At 43.2% G+C, this 19,547-nt stretch overlaps 1 protein-coding gene across 2 annotated transcripts in view; it reads right to left on the bottom strand.

Annotated features, from left to right (window-relative positions):
* Positions 1-9,388: 9,388 nt before the first annotated feature.
* The window catches only part of LOC146871099 (uncharacterized), a 215,460-nt gene continuing 205,301 nt past the window's right edge, over positions 9,389-19,547 (bottom strand). For both annotated transcript variants that reach the window (XR_014980335.1, XM_085650266.1), the window contains 2 exons: positions 18,226-18,354; positions 9,389-9,888 (listed from right to left, as the gene is read on the bottom strand). Coding sequence is in view for 1 of the 2 variants with exons in the window: in XM_085650266.1 (XP_085506392.1) it covers positions 9,515-9,888; positions 18,226-18,354 (503 nt within the window). In the remaining variant the exon portion in view is untranslated. The remainder of the gene's footprint in view (positions 9,889-18,225; positions 18,355-19,547) is intronic.

Genomic DNA, 19,547 nt, shown 5'->3' with positions numbered 1-19,547 from the left:
CTCATTATGCCACCCACTAAAGTAGCCCTCTAACCATGACTCAGGACTGCCATTGCAGAGCCTGTACATTAAGCCTGGGCGGTGAACTACGCTCCACTCGTGGAGTTTCCGAAGTTACGGTAACTTCGCGATTCGCGTAGAGCGCGAAGTTGCCGAATACTACGTAATCTACAGCGTAGCGTAGTGGTTTTGCTTCCTCGCGTGCTCAATATGCATTCTCACAGGCGCGGTAACGTCTTACCGTGATTCTGCGTTCGCCGACTCGATTTTCTATCCGTTCGCATGCGCCATGAGATTTGTAATATGGCCGCTCGATGCCGCGAGAGTGTGCAAACGCGAACACGTCATTCGGACACGCAAGCTGACTTCCAGCGGCTGTCTTGGTAAGATCCCGATCCCGAACACGCAAAAACTGCAATCTGGCAAAGAATATCTCTCGAGCATCATAAAACCTTCTCGAAAATAATCATTTTGCTCAGAAAAACTCCTCAGATTGTGATTTGGCTGTAGTCTTTTGTGCAAGGAGTCCTTTTTTTTTTTACTCTTTTTTTCAAGAGTAAGGAAGTGCCCCTGAGTCTCCAACTTCCTGTTCCTGTCCAGCAGGCTCCTCCCAGTGCTTTGTCCATGTGCTGTTCACTTTCATTTGGATTTGGAGCTGGAAGGATCACTGCTGCATCATATCATTGGATTGGATTTATTTGAGGACTTTTGGATTTGAGTTTTAATTTTACAAGTAAGTTGGAGAATTGGTGTACATGTTTGATTGGGGCTTGTTTGTACCTACATTTTTCTGGGATTTTCATTGTTTTTAAAAATTATTGTTGTGGGTGGCCTGTACTTTCAATAGGGGCCTAGTTGTTTCTCTTTGAAATTTCAACCAGTAGGCCCAGAGGTACCCATGGGTCCATGTTTCTGTGGTGTCCGTTGAATTTAAACATCATGTAGGGCATGGATGGCATAGGATTGAATTGCTAAATGTGGTTGTGGTGTATTTCACTGTTTGGGTGTGTGTGTTAAATACCTTTGTTGGATGTGTGTGTGGGCTTGATGTGTAACTTTCCAATCCTTTCATAGCCCTGTTGATTTTCATTTTTGTATTAAAGCTGTGTTTAGCAGGCCTCCTTTGTCTGGTCATATATAGGCCTGCTTCAGTTCATTGTTTTCCATGGCCTGTTGTGACTGTGAGTGACCATGTGGCTTGTGGCCATTTTATGGTGGTAGTTTAGTAGTGTGCTTCTTTTTCCATATAGACCTGCATGTCTTTTCTTTGTTCCCCTTGGCTTATGCTTGTTGTTGTTGTGGCCTGGCCATGTGCGTGGTGGCCATTTTGTGAAGACAGGCAGTGTGCTTTTGGCATAGGCTTCCATTTCTTGTTGTGGGTGGCTAGCGCCCATTATGTGGAGCCATCCAGGCAATGTGCTTGCTTTTGCCATTCAGTTCCAAGCTTGTGGCCTAGTCTGCCAGTAGGCCCAGAGGTAGTCATCATCAAATCATAGGTGCATAAAAACTGTTTGTGTTGTCTGTTGACCATGGATGGGATTAGATTGAATTGCAAAATGTGGTTTTTGAAGTGGAATTTCAGTTTTTGGGTGTGTGTTAATGAAATAGGGCTTTTCAGCCAGTAGGTAACCCTAGGAGTTCAGCATGCGTACTTTTGGCAACTCTGCACAGCGCGACAACGCGGACTTACAGTTTTTTTCTTCTTCACGCGCTCAATAGGCGTGTTTGCGCACGCGATAACGACTTTTTGTACAGTTCGCGATGCCGAACACGCAGAATTTGCAAACTGCCAAACAATATCTCGCGAGCAACATAAAACCTTCTCAAATGATGATTTTGTGCATTTTGCTAAAAAAACTCCTCAGGTTGTCATTTGGCTGTAGTTTGGCGCATGCTGTCACTTTTATATTTTTTTACATTTTTTAAAAGAGGAAGTAAGTTCCACAGAGACTCCAACTTCCTGTTCCTGTCCTGTTCCTGTCCTTTGTATTCACTTTCTTGTTATTATTGTGGTGGGTGGCCTGACCATGTGAGTGGCGGCCATTTTGTGAAGCCAGGCATTGTGCTTTTGCCATAGGCCTGCATTGTCTGTCTTGTATTCCTGACCTTTTCTTGTTTTTGTGAGTGGTCTGGCCATCTGGTGGCGATCATTTTGTGGGACCAGCCACAGTGCTTTTTCCATCGGCCTCCAAGCTTGTGGCCTAGTCTGCCAGTAGGCCCAGGGGTACTATTCATCAATCATCATGGGTGCATGAAAGTTAAACAACTGTTTTTGTGTTGTCTGTTGAATTTTAACATCATCTATGGCATGGATGGCTTTGGATTGAATTGCAAAAGGTGGTTTTTGGGGTGGAATTTCAGTTTTTGGATGTGTGTTAAATAAATAGGGCTTTCAGTCAGTAGGTAACCCTAGGAGTTCAGCTCGCGTACTTTTGGCAACTCTGCACAGCGCAACAACGCGGACATACAGTTTTTGTCTTCTTCGCGCGCTCAATATGCGTGCTCGCGCACGCGATAACGACTTTTTGTATAGTTCGCGATGCCGAACACGCAGAATTTGCAATCTGGCAAACACTATCTCGCGAGCAACATAAAACCTTCTCGAAAATGAGGATTTTGTGCATTTTGCTAAAAAAAACTCCTCAGGTTGTCATTTGGCAGTAGTTTTTGGAGCATGGAGTCACTTTTATTTTTTTTACAATTTTTTAAAAGAGGAAGTAAGTTCCACAGAGACTCCAACTTCCTGTTCCTGTCATTTGTATTCACTTTCTTGTTATTGACAATTGTGGTGTGTGGTGTGGCCTGACCATGTGGGTGGCGGCCATTTTCTTGTATTCCTTTTCTTGTTTTTGTGAGTGGCCTGGCCATGTGGTGGCAGCCATTTTGTGGGACCAGCCACTGAGCTTTTGCCATCGGCCTCCAAGCTTGTGGTCTAGTCTGCCAGTAGGCCCAGGGGTACTACTTATCAATCATCATGGGTGCATGAAAGTTAAACTACTGTTTTTGTGTTGTCTGTTGAATTTTAACATCATGTATGGCATGGATGGCTTTGGATTGAATTGCAAAATGTGGGTTTTACTTTTTTCCTGGGGTATATTTCACTTTTTGGGTGTGTTAAATAAATGCCTTTTTTATGTGTATGTGTTTGTTGTTGTTGCTCTCTGATGCTGCATCCATCCCATGTGATGCACACATTTTTATTTAGGGCAAACAGGCTCCACTACATTTATGTTTTTGTTCTATGCTATTCTTATTCTTCCTGAATGTACACAATACAGTACACCAGGAGCCCTGGCCATGTCGTCAAAGTCTCAAAATTGGCTACACTGTTGTTGTTCACTGACTTAATAAAATTTAATAATTGTGACCACCCACCACACACTAAGAAGTTCTATATTATATTAGTTTGATTGTACTATCTTTTGACTGATGTTCTTCTGGCTTCTTTGCTTTTAGGTGCACAAAAGACTGAGGAGGAGGTGTGTCATCATCGCCCGTTGTGGTGCCAGACCGACGTCCTGCTGCTGTACAAGACGTGACGTGTGAGTGACCTGACCAGCCATCTCTGCAACTTGTGCAACTGAGTGCTGCTGACATCTGAAGAAGATGCCCCCAAAGAAAGCAGGTAGCAGGTCCTCCATTACCAATAAAGTTGCCATTGAGAAGAAGGAACAGAAGAAGGAAGTGTCACTTAAGTCTGGTGTGCCGCCCAAAACGTTTTTTGGGACACCAAAAATGACGACTCCAGCAGCAGTGTCCGGGGGCCAAGCTGGGGGCAGCACCTCCACATCAGTGGCCCAACCCACCAACCCAGGCCCAAGCAGATGAGTGTGGAAGAGGTAGCCAGCCTAATGGTGGAAAGCAGTGATGCTGAGCCTGACTTAAACTTATCGCTATCTCAAAGTAGTACACAATCAACGCAGGAGGGAATACAGCAGATGCGTGGTCAACAACAGCCGCAACCACCGCCCCCAATAGTAGTTGTTGTTCCTCCCGAAGTAGGGGCAGTTCAGGAAATTGAGACTCATGCAGAGGAAGAAGAGGAGCCACTCTGTTGTATCCCAAGTTATGTTCTTGACCACACTCCTGCAGAAGTTCCATTGTCTTCCAAATCCCCAGCAAGGAAAAGGAGGGTTAGTCCATCAAGTTCTTCGCCAAGCCCCCCTTCTGATTATCTAGATGCCACTTGGAAGCCACAAACTGAGTCTGAGAGGGAGACACGTCCCAAGATCAGGCTAGGGAAAAGGAAGGTTCCAGAAAGCCTTACACTTATGGAGGTTGATGTAGAACAGCAGGATGCTGATGATGATTAGCCAGTCATCACGAACATCACTCCCGGCCCAGAGGAGATGGAGACCAACATTATTACCCTATCCAAAATGGCTGCGAGGGATGTAGCACGCATACCTCCAACACAGATAACACCAACACGACCTCCAGCTTCCATATTTACATTGGCAAAGGGCCGGCAACGTCCTACATCCAGCACAAGCACCACCTCAGCAGAAGTAGGTAGTGGTACTACACAGAGTCAAATTCAACGCACACCCTCCAGTTCATCCGGCATTGGAAGTGGCACCTCCAGCAGGATACAAAAGTTAAGCTTCCCGGTGTGGAACTTCTTTACGGTTAGCAAAAAGGAGGAGAACATTGCTGTATGCTCCATTTGTCATACCTCTGTTAGTCGTGGAAGCTTGGTACAAACTATGGTACCGGAGGCCAAATGACGCATCTGAAAAAACACCACTTGATTAACTGGGAGGAGCACCTTCGTAGCATAAAAACTGGAACCATTGCTTTTGGTGGGGATAAACGAGTAGAAGAAGGTCCGCTCACGGTGGAACAGGAAGAAGAAGAAGAGGGAAACATTCTCTGTGGTAGTGTTACACAAAGTAGCCCTGTCCCCAGCACTGCAGTGGTAACGCCCACATCCTCAGCAACATCTCAGTGGCACAAGAGTAAGAGTCAGCCTGCGACACCAAGGAGTACTGCATTGAAAAAAAGTGTGACATTGAGCATAACAGGAAGGAATACCACACAGCCTACCATTCTTAGCATGTTTACTAGGCCGGAGGTGCAGTACCAACGCAACCACCCAATAGCACGTTTGTACAATGTGAAGCTGGCTAAAATGTTAGCACTGGACCGTCTCCCTTTTTCTTTTGTTGAAGGGGTGGGTTTTCTGGAATTTGTGACAACCATCTGCCCAAAATGGAAGGTTCCCAGCCGCTACTATTTCGCCAGAGTTGCTGTTCCAGCACTACATCACGCCGTGCTGGAATTGCTTGGAAAAGCCTTAAAACAGAGTGCTGTTCAGAGTATCCACCTGACAACAGACATGTGGACCAGTTGCCAAGCCACTGATTACATGTGCATTACTGCACACTGGGTCTCTTTTTCGGGTGTTAGAGATAAGATATCTGCAGGTGTTGACACTGCTGAGATTTTTAATGACACTCGCAAACATGCAACTGTAGCCATGTTTGCTATGGAGAAATCTCATACTGCTGCAAACATTTTGGATGAGTTTAACAGCAAGGTCTTTGAGTGGCTGCGACCAAGAGGGCTTAACATTGGTTTTGTTGCCACGGACAATGGCAGTAATGTAGTTAGGGCCATGAAAGATGGTGGCTATTTCAGGGTCCCGTGTTTGGCACACTGCATTAACATTGTTGTTCAAGACTTTCTGAAAAATGAAAGCAAAGTCAGCAACTTACTGACCACCTGCAGAAGAATATGCACACATTTCAACCATTCTTTTAAAGCCCGGAAGCAGCTGAGGGTCATTCAACGTGAGCTTAAAATGCCAGTCAAAGCACTCATCCAGGAGGTGCCAACATGTTGGAACTCAACTTATTACATGCTTGAGCGTCTGTTTGAGCAGTACATACCATTCAATGCCTATGTCATGAAAAGGTCAGGAGATCCTACTGTGAAAGGCATGACTGTTGAGATGGCCCAATGGGACGTCGTTAAATGCCTGACAGAGATGCTATTTCCTTTTGAGGTCTTCACACGTGAAGTCAGCAGGGAGGACTGTACTATGGGCCAAGCTATCCCATTGTTGTACATGCTAGAGCAAAAGCTGAAGGAGGTGTCTGAAACGTACGCAGGTGTGGATGACAAAGTAGATGCATATTATTTGGCGGACACCTTAGCCGTTCACTTATCTGAAAATACAAGGATTCAAAATAACATTGTATCACATCGACATTACATTACTGCCTCAATTTTGGATCCACGGTACAAATTATTTCTGAACAGTAATGAAGTAATTCCTTTTTCAGAAGTGGATGTTGCCAAGTACAAAACTTTGATAGCTGAGGAAGCCACTGACTTCAAAAACGAACGTCACCCCAGGCCAGAACAAGTACTACAGGGCACCCAGAGTCAAGTCCTACTTCAGAGCCTGAGAGCAGTGAGTTTGCCTCCTAGCAGTCACCAACACTACCAACAATAACATCACCAACAGCACCAACAGGATCATCAGCCACATTTAAAAAAATGGCAAGTGATTGGTTTCTACGGAAAGGGTTTTGTACGTCCATTGCTGATGCAGAGGCAAAAGAGGCCAAGCAAATCGGAGCACCCCTGAACATTGAGAGGATGGTCCAGGCCTATCTGGATGACACAACAGAGGTCTTCATGGAGCAAAGCCCATTGGTGTATTGGTATGGGAAAAGAAGCCAATGGCCAGTGCTCAGCAGGCTGGCGCTCAAGTATCTGGCTTGCCCTGTTGCAAGTGTCTCTTCTGAGCATGTTTTCAGTGCTGCTGGTGCCATTGTAACTGTGAAAAGGACCAGTCTCTCGCCCAAAAGCGTGGAGAGGTTAACCATGATCAAAATAAATCTGCACTTTATACCACCGGAGTACAAAATACGTGAATCACAGCAGAAAGAGGAGAGCGACTTTGATGACATGACATAAGTAGTGGGTCACATGACCTACTTCTGTCCGAACCACCAGAGTTTGAGGACGAGCTCCTCTTCCCTGACAACTAGGTTTTCAATTTGTTACCTTCTTCCTTCCTTTATTTGTGTTTGTATCTGTTTTTCTGGTTCAAATCTAATCACAACAAATCCATCAACACGTCTCCTCTTTTTATTTCCCTATTGGAGTTGCACCTTTGTGCATAACTGTCCACTCCACTCCTCAGAGTCCTGCTCCATCTTCCTTACTCTCCCTAAATACATTTCCAGCAAGCCAGACATTGGATGGAGATGGAGAATAGTACAATAAATGTTGCCTCTAACAGTCCCTCCATAAGAAATGAAACATGACTACAGCTATCTTCCGTTTTGTTTCCGAGACGAAACTCATCACTGTCAGAAGGCTAGGCATCTGATCTGACAGCCAAAGAGAAGAGCAAGACAGGTAATGATTAATGAATGATGGCATGCATTGCATTGGATGCTTGCTGACTCCGAGTGAATGTGCATGAAGTCGAACTATACTAGTTTATCTACAAAGTAAAAGTGACTCAAGTGATAGTCAATGTTTCCTTATTGTTTAATAACTACATTGTACTCCTACTACTGCAGGTGCAGGCTAATATCCGTTGCAATTTTTTAATATGGAATATAAACTTAATCGGAGTCGCTACAGACTGAGTTGGTGTTGGACAACACGTACCACACGGTCATGATGATGACCATACTATCTTTGCACACAGTCAGTCAGTTGGATCGGAGATAATTGATGGAATAACTGCGTTTTATGTACTGGCATAAACGGTAAACACAACAATTTAACAAGAACCAAAGCAGACCTAGGCTTCATGTCCGTGTAGTGGTGTGGAGTACAGTGTAGTGGTATGACTGACAGTGGCGCATTGATTTAGTCACTTGATTTGGAAAATGCTAGGTTGCTGTATATGCCTTTTGTCTGGCTCTGATAAAATTTAAGGTAAATGGAGGTTGGGTCACGGGCTGGCCCGGTGCCGTGGTGGGACTGTTCTGTGCTGGCTCCTCTCCTGTTGTTGTTGTAGCTTAATGCTGTAGAGTAGACATGATGTATCCAAGAAGTCTCAGTCTGAAAGTGTTCTCTCAAGAGTCTTGTCTTCTCGCACTCCACCGTAGTTGATTTTTTTTTTTTAATTCAGTTATTTTTCAATACCCCTTTTGTTTTTCCATCTACACTTACAGGCCGGCCTTTACCCTGTGCTATAGTGAGAGAAAAAACTCACACTTACCTTACCAATCCGCATCAGGCAGGCAGTGGTACCCAAGATTGATGTGCGGAGTGTCCATGGAAGGGAGGACGAAGATGAATGACGAGATGCAACTCCACAATTGGACCAGGATAATACAGTAACTTTAGTATCATTAATCATTCGTCTTTTAATTTATTTGATTCCTTTTTTCTCTTCAATCATTACGACTGTGTATTGTGGTTTGTTTGGTAATTGATCCCTACAACTATTTTTTTATTTTCTTTGCTAGCTTTAAAACTAAAAGTAAGCCCGGTACAGCATGTAATTTGGGCCTCTCTGAGGGCAGACAGGCAAAGCAAAATTCATATTAATAATTTCTGCCCTGTACTGTCTAATTGAGTAGTAGTAGTTAGTAAGTACTACTCATTAACCATCAAGTTCTCTTCATCATCATGCATGCATTTCCTTTTTCTCCCTTTATAGATTTATGGGATAATGGATCATGGTCATCTTCCAAGATTGTGTTTTACTTTTGTTGTGTCCATGCGTACGGTCTGTTTTTCTTTGTCAAACCTTTCCCCAAACCCCCCTTCCCATCCATTCATCAATCCCTAACCCTCTTCCCCCGGGCTGTGTGATTTATATTGAGGTGGTGATGTGACTACATTAAATGTACACCAACAATTGATCACACGCTTGCTGGGGCAGATGTGGTGAAAGCAACACTAATTCAATTTCAAGGCAGGGCAAGGATCTTCTTCTGCTTGCCCACCCATGCTGTGCTTTACTTTGTTCTACTACTCCTCCCTCAGTCTCTCTCAGGCAAGTGACTGTCTCTTTTTTTTTTACCAAATGTTAGTGCCAGTGTCTACTACTACCACCACAACCATGGCATCTTCTCCATTCTTGTGGGAAACCATGCAGCCATCGCTGTGTCGAACTTAATCATCATCAATCACAGGTAAGATAAGTTTGGTGGGAGGTATAATGGACTAGGAGGAAAGACTGACAGTACTAGTAGGACAAATAAAATAACTCAGTGAGGGGTACCACATCTATCTGTTTGTGTGTTACAAAATCGGCAGATATTTTAAATCAAAAACTGGCTGCGGGACTGCAGCAGCAAGGAAACCATGTGACGTAAATTCGTCAAACAGTAACCCACTCACAAAACATTAACATCGTATGTTTAAGTAAATATAATTTATTACCCTAACAAAAATAAACTATCCCACTCTGACCTAACCCCCCCCTCTCCCTAACCCCAACCAATGTCCAAAAGTCCAAAATGTCCATAAACCCCAACGCCCAAAACCCACCCACCAACAAAAGGAATTAAAAAAGGGGCAATTCAACGAGGTCCTAAATTCGGCGGGCTTTGAGATGTTTATCGACCAGGATCTTGACCCGCTCCTCTAGGTGTTCCTCCAAGCGTGCCATCCGGAGGAGCATCTGGCGGCGAAATGCCCTGCAGTTACTTCCAGGGTGGGGGGCAGCAGTGCTTGATGTTATTGAAGCACGGCGGCGGGCGGCTGCCTGACCACCGCACCGTAAAACTAGATGCGGGGCATGGCTGGGGCCTGGGGCATTGGAGGAGGCTGCAGCTGCAGCCGTCTCCTCCTCCTCCTCCGCCTGAGCCACCAGCAGCCGGTACTCTTTAAAAATGGCCTCCAGTTTACGGCGTCGGGCCCTGGCTGCCAACACCTTCCGCGTGGGTTTTTCTTGGGAAGGAGGATCTATATCAAGAAAGAAAAAGAATATTGTAACCAATACTCTTAGCAAAACAGTAACACAAAATTAATTAAACACATAGTGGCACAGTATCACTAGCAAGCACAGTACATAACAAGTCAAAAAAGTCAAGAAGCTTTTATTCGGTTAGTATAAATACAACCATATAAGCTGAACACACATAATAATATACAATAAAAAATTTATGACACATATTTTGACTTATTTAAAATCTAATGACTATTCACTGAACCGACACCAATATCTCGCACGGAGTGATAAGGCACCATACATAAATACGACATCATTTAAAATAAAGTCCAACAAACGTTGCTAATATATAAGTGGATGGAACAAGGTAAACTTGGATTCCAACAGAATTATAAACTCCACCTTGCTGATAAAGTGATGTATACATAGTACAAAATGTGTCATTCATATTACATCAGTATATTATTACTCAAGGAACAAGAATTCCGTAATTTGGGAAGCATCCCATACCAAAATAAAGTGACATGTGCCTAAGTACAAAAACCATAACATGGTAGAAAACTCTACCATGCCATAGTAAAACTAATGCACAAATTCAAAACGGCCGTAGCAGGGCAACTTTACACATGTTATTACAACAATATATTAGATAGCATGTAAAAACATAAAACTATCTAAAACTCCACCATGCAATCATAATAAACTTGTGCATAGCTACATGATGGCCATTACAAAACGCATTTCTCATAATCATAAAATTATAGATTTCCTGGCAGCTCTACACTTCAAAATAAATGATGCGACATAAAAGCAGACGTCTGGACTTTGAAAGGAACATAATAAGTTCATAGCGTCTGCTGTTAAACGGATATTATGTTTTAAAAGGATAGGTTTCAAATAAAATTTTCTTAAAAATACATAAAACTTACAGAATAGCAGGAAATGGCAACAGCTTTGTTTAGAAACGTTATCACAAGGGCAATTCAAATTAGAGCCTGCCCCAATTACAGGGAAGGATACAAGGTGATGTACAATGCCCAGTCTTAAGCGTACCAATACAAATCGGTGCGATGTTCTGGTCACATCCACCAAATACGACTGGAGCCCACTCTTAAGATTAAGCTGCCTATAAAATACAAAAGTTTTTTGGGTCCGTAGTTGTTGATTCCTTTCTTCCATCTTATATAATAAAAATGTATCTTTAATTTCCTTCTTTGAAAGAGGTATTATATACTCTGAATTTGTTAGAATATTAATTCCAAACAATGTATTATACCAAAAGATAATATAATTTAACCACGGAATACAATGACAAAGATCTTACTTAAGGCAGTCTTTAATTACTGACTGCGTAAACGCAGTTTCCTTTTTATGCCATATTGCACGCCATAATAATAAAGGGCTTACTGCAGCCAGATCAGATATATATTTAAGGCCAGTTTCCTGATGTATCAAGTCTGTAGAAGCTGCAGCCGGGACACATAGCAATCGTTTAAGGAAGTTGTTTTCATTTATCTGAAGTTGGACAGTAGAGGAATAACCCCATAATCCAGCTCCATATAAAGCTGAAGAGACACATCTCGCATTATATATGGTAACCATGTCCTTCATTCTATGGTCCCCTATTTTCGTTGCAAAACGAAAAATACCATTAGAATTCCTATTCACTTTATGTCCAATATTTACTTGCTCATTGGTCCATTTGCCGTTACCATCAAAATTGATACCTAAATAGCAAAATGTCTTAACAGCTTGAATCTTAGAACCTTCTAGAAAAAAGGACCGTGGTGACTTCAATTTTTTGCCACATCTCATGGTGAAAGTCTTTAATTTATTGATCAGCAATTTCCTACCATTTATAAAAAGAATAAAAGCGTCGATGAGACGTTGTAGTCCCAGAGGGGTGCGGGAAATTAGGACACCGTCGTCTGCATATAACAATACAGATACGACAGTATTATCAATTTTGGGGGCATCGGCCGGGATGTTGTTTAAAATTGATGCAATTTGATTAATAAAAAGGGAGAATAAAAAGGGTGCCATAACGCATCCTTGCCTTATGCCTCTACGCACAGTAAAAAAGGGAGTTCGCTCGCCAGTGGGCCCATATCGTACACTGCAAGAAAGTTTTTCGTATAACCTTGCTAGGAAAAATACAATCTCCTTCGGTGCTCCTAAATCGAGCAAAACTGACCAAAGGAGCGAATGGTCCACTAGATCAAACGCGCTGCTCAAGTCAGCGAAGCATAAAAACAGATTGCCTCCTTTCACTACAGTATATTTATTAATAAGCAAATCCAAATTTAGGCATTGTTCAATAGTCCCAATGCCTTTCCTAAACCCATATTGAACTGGGGTCAATACATTTGAATCTGCGGCCCAATCTTCCAGTCTTTTTAAAAGTACCCTACTTAGCACTTTAATTGAAGAATCTAACAATGAAATTGGACGGTAGTTACATGCTTCGGAACGTGAACCCTTCTTATGTAGGGGGACAATTAATGATTCAGCCCATGATTTTGGAAAATTCCCCAGAGAGGCAGCATTAAAAATTCTTGTCAGGATTGGTGCCCAGAGATCCATTTAATCTTTATATAAGTCAATCGGGACACCATCCGGACCTGGTGCCTTGCCCCCTTGGCTATTTACCATCCCTTCTCGCACCTCCTCAACGCAAATCGTTAGTGTCATAAAAGGCCAAATTGAATCATTTATTAAAAAGGGATGTAAGAAAACCTTATCTGGGTTAAAAATGTTAGAAAAGTGTTTTATCCACTCCGTGCAATTGACATAGGACGTCAGCTCAGGGATATGATCATCCTTTAAAAAGGGACTATTTTTAATTTCCCAAAAGAGTTTAACATTTTTGGTGTCACTTGCAAAGCCTAGCTTATCCCAGGCATCTATTCTCATCACCTTTTTATGGGCAAGAACAGCTTGTTTGTAGTCAATTCGCAACTTACGGACTAAAGTTGGATCACGGGGTTTGGACCTTAAAGCTGACTTTAAATTAGATAGTATCCCTGTACATTCAGAATCGAACCACTTCTTTCCGACTTGTTTCGGAACTTTGGATTTCCGAGTTAATATATCCCTAACCACATTATTTATATTGGAAAATTCCATACATAATTTGCCAGGGGTAACCTCATCCCTTAAACAGTAATTGATACTGTCTCTACAGTTACTAACCACAGCCGATTGGATCTTATGTGGGTCTACGCCATCCCACTTAATTCTCATACCATTCGGCCTGATAGGGAGAATATCTGTAATTGTGTGATCAATATTAGTCAGTTTGTTACCCCATGCCAACAGATCTATAGAGATACTGTTGTGGTCACTAACCACCTGTTCGGTTATCCAAAGGTTCATAGAAGGACTATTCCTCGTTAGTAAGATGTGATCAATATTACTATATGCTTCCCCGCCAGTAAATGATGGACATTTGATATGGCCCTTACTCTCGGTACAATCTAATAGCTCAAGGTCGAATTTAGCCATTAAAGCATTAAGGGTCATGCCATAATCCCAGTGTGGGAAATGTAACATATCATCCTTAGTCCCCTCAGTGGTCCAATAAGTCTTCATAAAACCACAAGAGTTAGTAAATGTGGTGGGGCAAGCTTGAATATTAAAATCACCCGCCCACACAACAACCGCCAGCTTAAGTGAAATATTTAATACTCTGTCCAACTCCTTTTCCAGTGGATCTAGAAAAGCTCCCCTATACTTGCGAAAATTATTATTGTAATGGTTTATTAGTACCAAATCCTTTCCGACAGGGAGTGATAGTCGCAAAACTTGACTATGGATGTCAATAAAGGAATAGGAAATAATTTTACATCCAATCAGTTTGGTAGAAATTAGCAGCAATAATCCACCCTTAGCTCTGCCCATTAAGGAAGGTGTCGCATTAACACAATAAGAGGTGTAACCTTCCACTGCGACATAATCTGTACTCCATGTTTCTTGTAAACAAATTATATCGCTTCCGCAGGTAATAAAATCTTGCCAAAAGGGTGTGCCTAATTTATTCCCAAAACCTGCGATATTCCATGTTATTAGTGAATACCCTTCTTGTGTTTTAGCGGTTATATCATTGTGCCAATTTGTAGGTACATCTATATTCATAATAGGCTCTCTAGGTATATTAACTGTTAAATTGTCAGACTCGCTGGAGTCATTTATACCCGGTAACCCATTCATCATAGTGAGATCCTGATGATTATTAATTGCTTCACTTTGCCTTATAATTATATTAGAATTCGCCATAGACCCCTTATCAATGCTTCCCACTATATAACCCACTATATTTCCATGTCAATCATTATCCTCCATTTGTGTCAGACATTGAAACCTATTAAAAAGTGGTAAGGGACAAAACACAGAACTGGCAGCCGGCTCCATAGGCAGCCAGTTGTTCCTCACGTGAAAAGCCCTATGCCCAATAACAGGGTTGTTGATCATAGGGTATTTATAGAAATAGGCGAGTGGCAATAGGGTTGTGTTGTATTCCCAACAGGAAGGCGGGGGGGCTCTAGATAAAACTTTATGGACCCACACTGGTGACCCAAAATTAATTATGACGCAGTCCCCGTCAAAACCTTTAGTTGTGGGGCCTATCCATCCCACTCTTTGAGTAAGTAAGATCTGGTCTGCATCTGAGATTGAAAACCCACAGTTTTTACTTAACCAGTAAAGGGTTTTATTTTTAAGAGATACATTTGTTTCAAGTTGCCCTTTTCGTAATCTGGGGACATTACAAAGAACTGCAACATATGTTCCACATTCAGGTGGCAAGTTCATCACAGAGGGAACATTATTGCTTTTAAAATCTTCGGATTGACATGTACCCCTTAAATGATCTATCATTGGGCCTCCTTGCTTCCCAGTGCCTTCCTTTGAGATGGCAACTATTTCCGGCAAAGCTATATCATTCCCCTCCCGACTTCCCCCAGCAGTTAGATTACTACTGGTGTTATTGGCGCTATTAGGCAAAGTACTTGGAGCTAAATGATGTATAACTGGGCCTCTAGACTTGTCCATGGCACCCACAATCATGTGTGAATCAGATATAGGCCCAACATTATTTAATGTGGATTCCGTTTGTGGGGCAACTAGTAAAGATTGGGTGGGCTTGGTTAAATGGGGAATTTGTGTTATATATTGTTCGATAGAACCAACCCGCACTTCTAAATCACAAATTTTCTCCATAATTGGCCCTATATGTGTCGAAAATAATGTTTCCATTTTCTCCCAGAAGCCATCCTTGCCAGCCACATGTACAGTATCATTACACTGAGCATCAGGAACATTAGACTGTACTTCACATAATTCCTCCTTGCAACCAAAAAGGTTAGGTGCCTTTTTATAATGAGTCCTACTGGTTTTTTCCCTCTGTTTAAATACAGTCTCAATATGCTTTTGCTTACTTTTGGCCTTTTCCCCTCTTGTTCTGACCGGTGAAATAACAACATGAGTCGTGACCAACTGTGGAACATTAGACGACAGATTAATATTATTGTAATCTAAATCAATAATGTCCTTGGATAATTGAAGTCCTGTACTTGAATCCTGCCCCTGAAGAACTGGTGTGATCGAAAGTCTACTTACCCGGGGCGACAAATCAAGTTGTACGATATGGTTCAGTTTAGGTGGCTCAGGAATTTTATCGGAGCCTGGTAGTCCGACATACGATGTCAACAGCATGGAGTCGCAAGAGTTAGCCATAGTAGTAGATGAATCAACCGACAATACAGGCAGGGCACAGCCAATAGGGAGTGAAAGGCGTCTTTCCGTGTTCTCTATTGCTGAAGCAACAACCCCAATGGTTTTTTGAAGCATGCGGTCTATGGCTGTTAGACTTGGAAGGGGAGTGTTAATGGATGTATTCTGTCTGGTATTAGGACGAGATGGTCCAGTGACAGTTACAGTTTTCCCCATCTTCACTGTGAACTCGGATGTCTCGAAAACAGTAGCAAATATGTGTTTGACACAGTAGAATTAACAAGAACAGGATTGTCCCACTGAACACAGCACAACAACGGTTCTTACCTATATTACAGGCCCACGTGTGCAAAAGACCAAAGGGGGTGGCCCAGCCCAGCCTCTCCCAGCCCCGGACGGCCACAGACGGCCCGCCCTTTGCCCGGGTTTAGCCCGCACGCGGTCCCGCGACGCGGGGTGTTGTGTTGAATTTAAAGCGCCTCCGGGCGCTGGACAGGTGACGCTGCTTCCGGTGTATTAGAGCCGGGGAGCCTGGGTCTTGTAGTCCTCTCTCGCCCTCCCTCCACGCTGTGGCCACGGAGTTCTAAAACGCGGCGGCGGGAGGGGGGGGGGGGGGGGGACACAGCAGGAGCAGCAACGATGGTGGGAGACAAAATCGGGCAGACCAAGGATCCAGCAGGGACAAGCCAAGGTAACGGCAGAGACACACCCGCTCCACCGGGTGTTGTGTTGAATTTAAAGCGCCTCCGGGCGCTGGACAGGTGACGCTGCTTCCGGTGTATTAGAGCCGGGGAGCCTGGGTCTTGTAGTCCTCTCTCGCCCTCCCTCCACGCTGCGGCCACAGAGTTCTAAAACGCGGCGGCGGGAGGGGGGGGGGGGGGGACACAGCAGGAGCAGCAACGATGGCGGGAGACAAAATCGGGCAGACCAAGGATCCAGCAGGGACAGGCCAAGGTAACGGCAGAGACACAGTACATAACATTTGTGGTAAGTATCTATCCTCCCACTTCCTCAGACTCTAACATTTGTGGGAGTTTCAGGCATTATACTAGCACTATGGACTACAGTACACACCAGTCGTTTTCTTCTTATCTCTAGTTTAGCGAAATGACATAACCTTGTTGTAGCCGGCATGCCAGCTCAGTCAGCTAAGCTTGCACCCAAGAGAAACAGATACGAGTTACATGATGCAGACTCACGTTAGTTTTATTTATTACTAATGTCTGCAGGTGGGGAAGCTCATATTTTTGTATTATGGGTGGCACTGGCCATACTCTCTCTGTTACATGAGGGCAATTGCTCAATTTCACTTTCACCCTGCCCTGGGTACTACAAAAAGGCAGATTTATCTTATCTAATGATCATTGCTTATATTATAGATGGGAACACGACATAAGGTCAGTAGCGGTCGGTGGTGGGAATGCTGCCGGGCGGTGATGTGGGGAGGGGCAGGGTGATTGGTAGTAACCTATGGATTACGGACAATTACATGTAAGTAACCAATACATATAAATAAATAAAACAAATTTCGTTGCACGCACTGCATCGCATTTGGCAGTGCAGTGCGCACAATGAAATTTGTTTTATTTATTTTTATGTTTACTTACCTGTATTTGGCCGTAATACATAGTTTACTACCCCCACCCTGCCCCTCCCCACGTCACCGCCCGCCAGCACTCCCACCACCGACCGCTACTGCATAGGGTACTTTGTTTTCATTGATTGTGTAACCAACAGATAGGCCACCCTTTGCAGGCTGGCTGACACAATCGAAAATACATTAACATAGGTAGGGAGTGGTCCTCGGAGTCGGAGGAAGGTGCTTGGTTATATAAATGTATATATTATGTGCTTGCAAACTACTGTGAGTCAACTGTATTCTGAAAATAATATTTGTATTCCTCTCCGCTTTGCTACTCTAGCGCAGTTTCTTTTACATTCTCTTCAAAGTAAGACTCTCCAGTGACAGTCTCTACCTATGCTGTCTATGATGATAGTACATACAGGCATCCATCCATTAAAAGTAAATGTCTATCATTCTTTTTTATATATCTCTTAACAAACCTTAGTTGGTTTCACCAACAACCACCCATGCGTCGGCTCCTTCCTTGCTTGCCTTGGCTTTGAGTTTGACCCAAACACTGCTGATGATTCTTGCTATCTAGTATCCACCCATACTGTGTCGCCCACCCAGGCAGGCATCTTCTTTCACCTTCCACCCATCCTTCAACAACCCATGCATCTGATCTGATTCCTATCAGCCATCTATGCATGCTTCCAACATATCCTTCTCTGCCAGTCATATTACATCTCACCCGTCCTTCCTCCTTCCACCCTTCTTTCCCTCTTTGTTCAACACATCCATCAAGGTCATCTGATCTGAGTTTTAGTCTTCTCCATAACACTTTCACAACTGAGTTGGAGTCAGGTAGAAGAGGCCATTGGTTACTCAACTCACGCTGCTAATGCTATTGCTAATGCATTGCTAATGCTAAGTTAAGGGTGTCTTCTTCAACCGTTGTATAATGTTCACTACAACTTAATAAGTCTCACAGTACAGTGAGTGAAGTGAACACCCTTCCAGCTAGTAGTAATGTCAATAAGTAATGAATATAACTTACCAGCGCCCGCCACTGCTGCTGGCTGCCCCCCTGTAGCTCCTGCAGTTGCCGCATGTTCTCCTGCCCCCTCCGGAATGGCCTCTTCACCATCACCGCTGGCCCCGCCGGCACTGGTGGTTGGTAGTACGCCTAGAAAAAACATTACACATTTTTAGATGCCTGTACACCACCCCCTATTTTATTAGTTTTCACTAGGAAGATTGAAAAAAAAGTTAATACAACATACATCATCACTAGTCCAAATCGAGTACTAGAGTAGAGTCAGTAGACAGACACTAGTAGTGGTATTATGGTCCCTAGGGTCATCTAGTCCTACTCTACTCTTTGGAAAGTTAGCCTGAGTCATGTAACCATTTTAGATTCATCATGTCTACTCTTTTGCGCATATTACCTCACAAATTGTTGTGCAGTAAACATCTTTGAGGCCACATGAGTGTTGCGTATAAGTGAAGAGGTCGGAAAACAAGCCAATTTGTTATGGAGTTCGGTTAGTCCGTATTGCTTAGCCATCACATGTACATGTTACACTTTTTGGCATGACTGCGAAATGCTTGCATAATTGCATTATACTATCTAAAGCGCACCATTTTTCTCATAATAGGCGGAAGATTCCCTTCTACAAACCAGAGATTTGCAGAGCTTATGATGCATGTAACCAGTATTTCTATGTTCTACGGTGAGGGGTCTTCCAGAATTCACACAGATCTTTTGTCTTCTATCATGCACTTGTAAATGTTTACTGTTTTAATCTTATGCTTTTTGCTGTTGGAGCTGGCTGTAGTAATAATTTCATAGAACGACGTCCAGAGCTTGTTACTTATTTGAAAATAAACCTTTTGAACTTACACAAAGACTCTGTGGTGGGGTGGACTTACACAAGTGAGTGAGCAAAAGGGTGTTATGTTCTGGGTTGTATCATCATCATTGGGTATCTTCGTGTGGGGGGTCTGGACCTAATGAGACACTATAGCTAGTCGTCAGGGGATTGTGGGTTCTTCTGACTGAGGTGTGAGTAAGGTCCAAACTTCCATCACCAACATCCTATTTTCTTGTGCATAGTTCTGTATGTGGGTGTGCAGAATCCCTACAACAGTAGTAGTATGTACTATCCTATCCAAAATACTAGTCAAATATCTGGTTGGGCATTTTGTTGGTGGGAATTGTTAAAGCCTCAAGATTAAGAAGACTAGAAGAGGACAACCCAAAGGACAGGACACAGTGGCTAGAGCTATTGGTCAATCTGAGTTTTATTCCAAAGAAAACCTTCAATAAAGGGTGGCCAACTGTGCAAGCTTAGCTACAGACAGACTAATAGTAGTAGT

This window comes from Triturus cristatus, chromosome 1_1 (genome assembly GCF_964204655.1).
Source record: "Triturus cristatus chromosome 1_1, aTriCri1.1, whole genome shotgun sequence".
Classification (NCBI taxonomy): Eukaryota; Metazoa; Chordata; class Amphibia; order Caudata; family Salamandridae; genus Triturus; species Triturus cristatus.
Note: the sequence above shows the minus strand (reverse complement) of the source record. Positions and strands in the feature narration are given on the sequence as shown.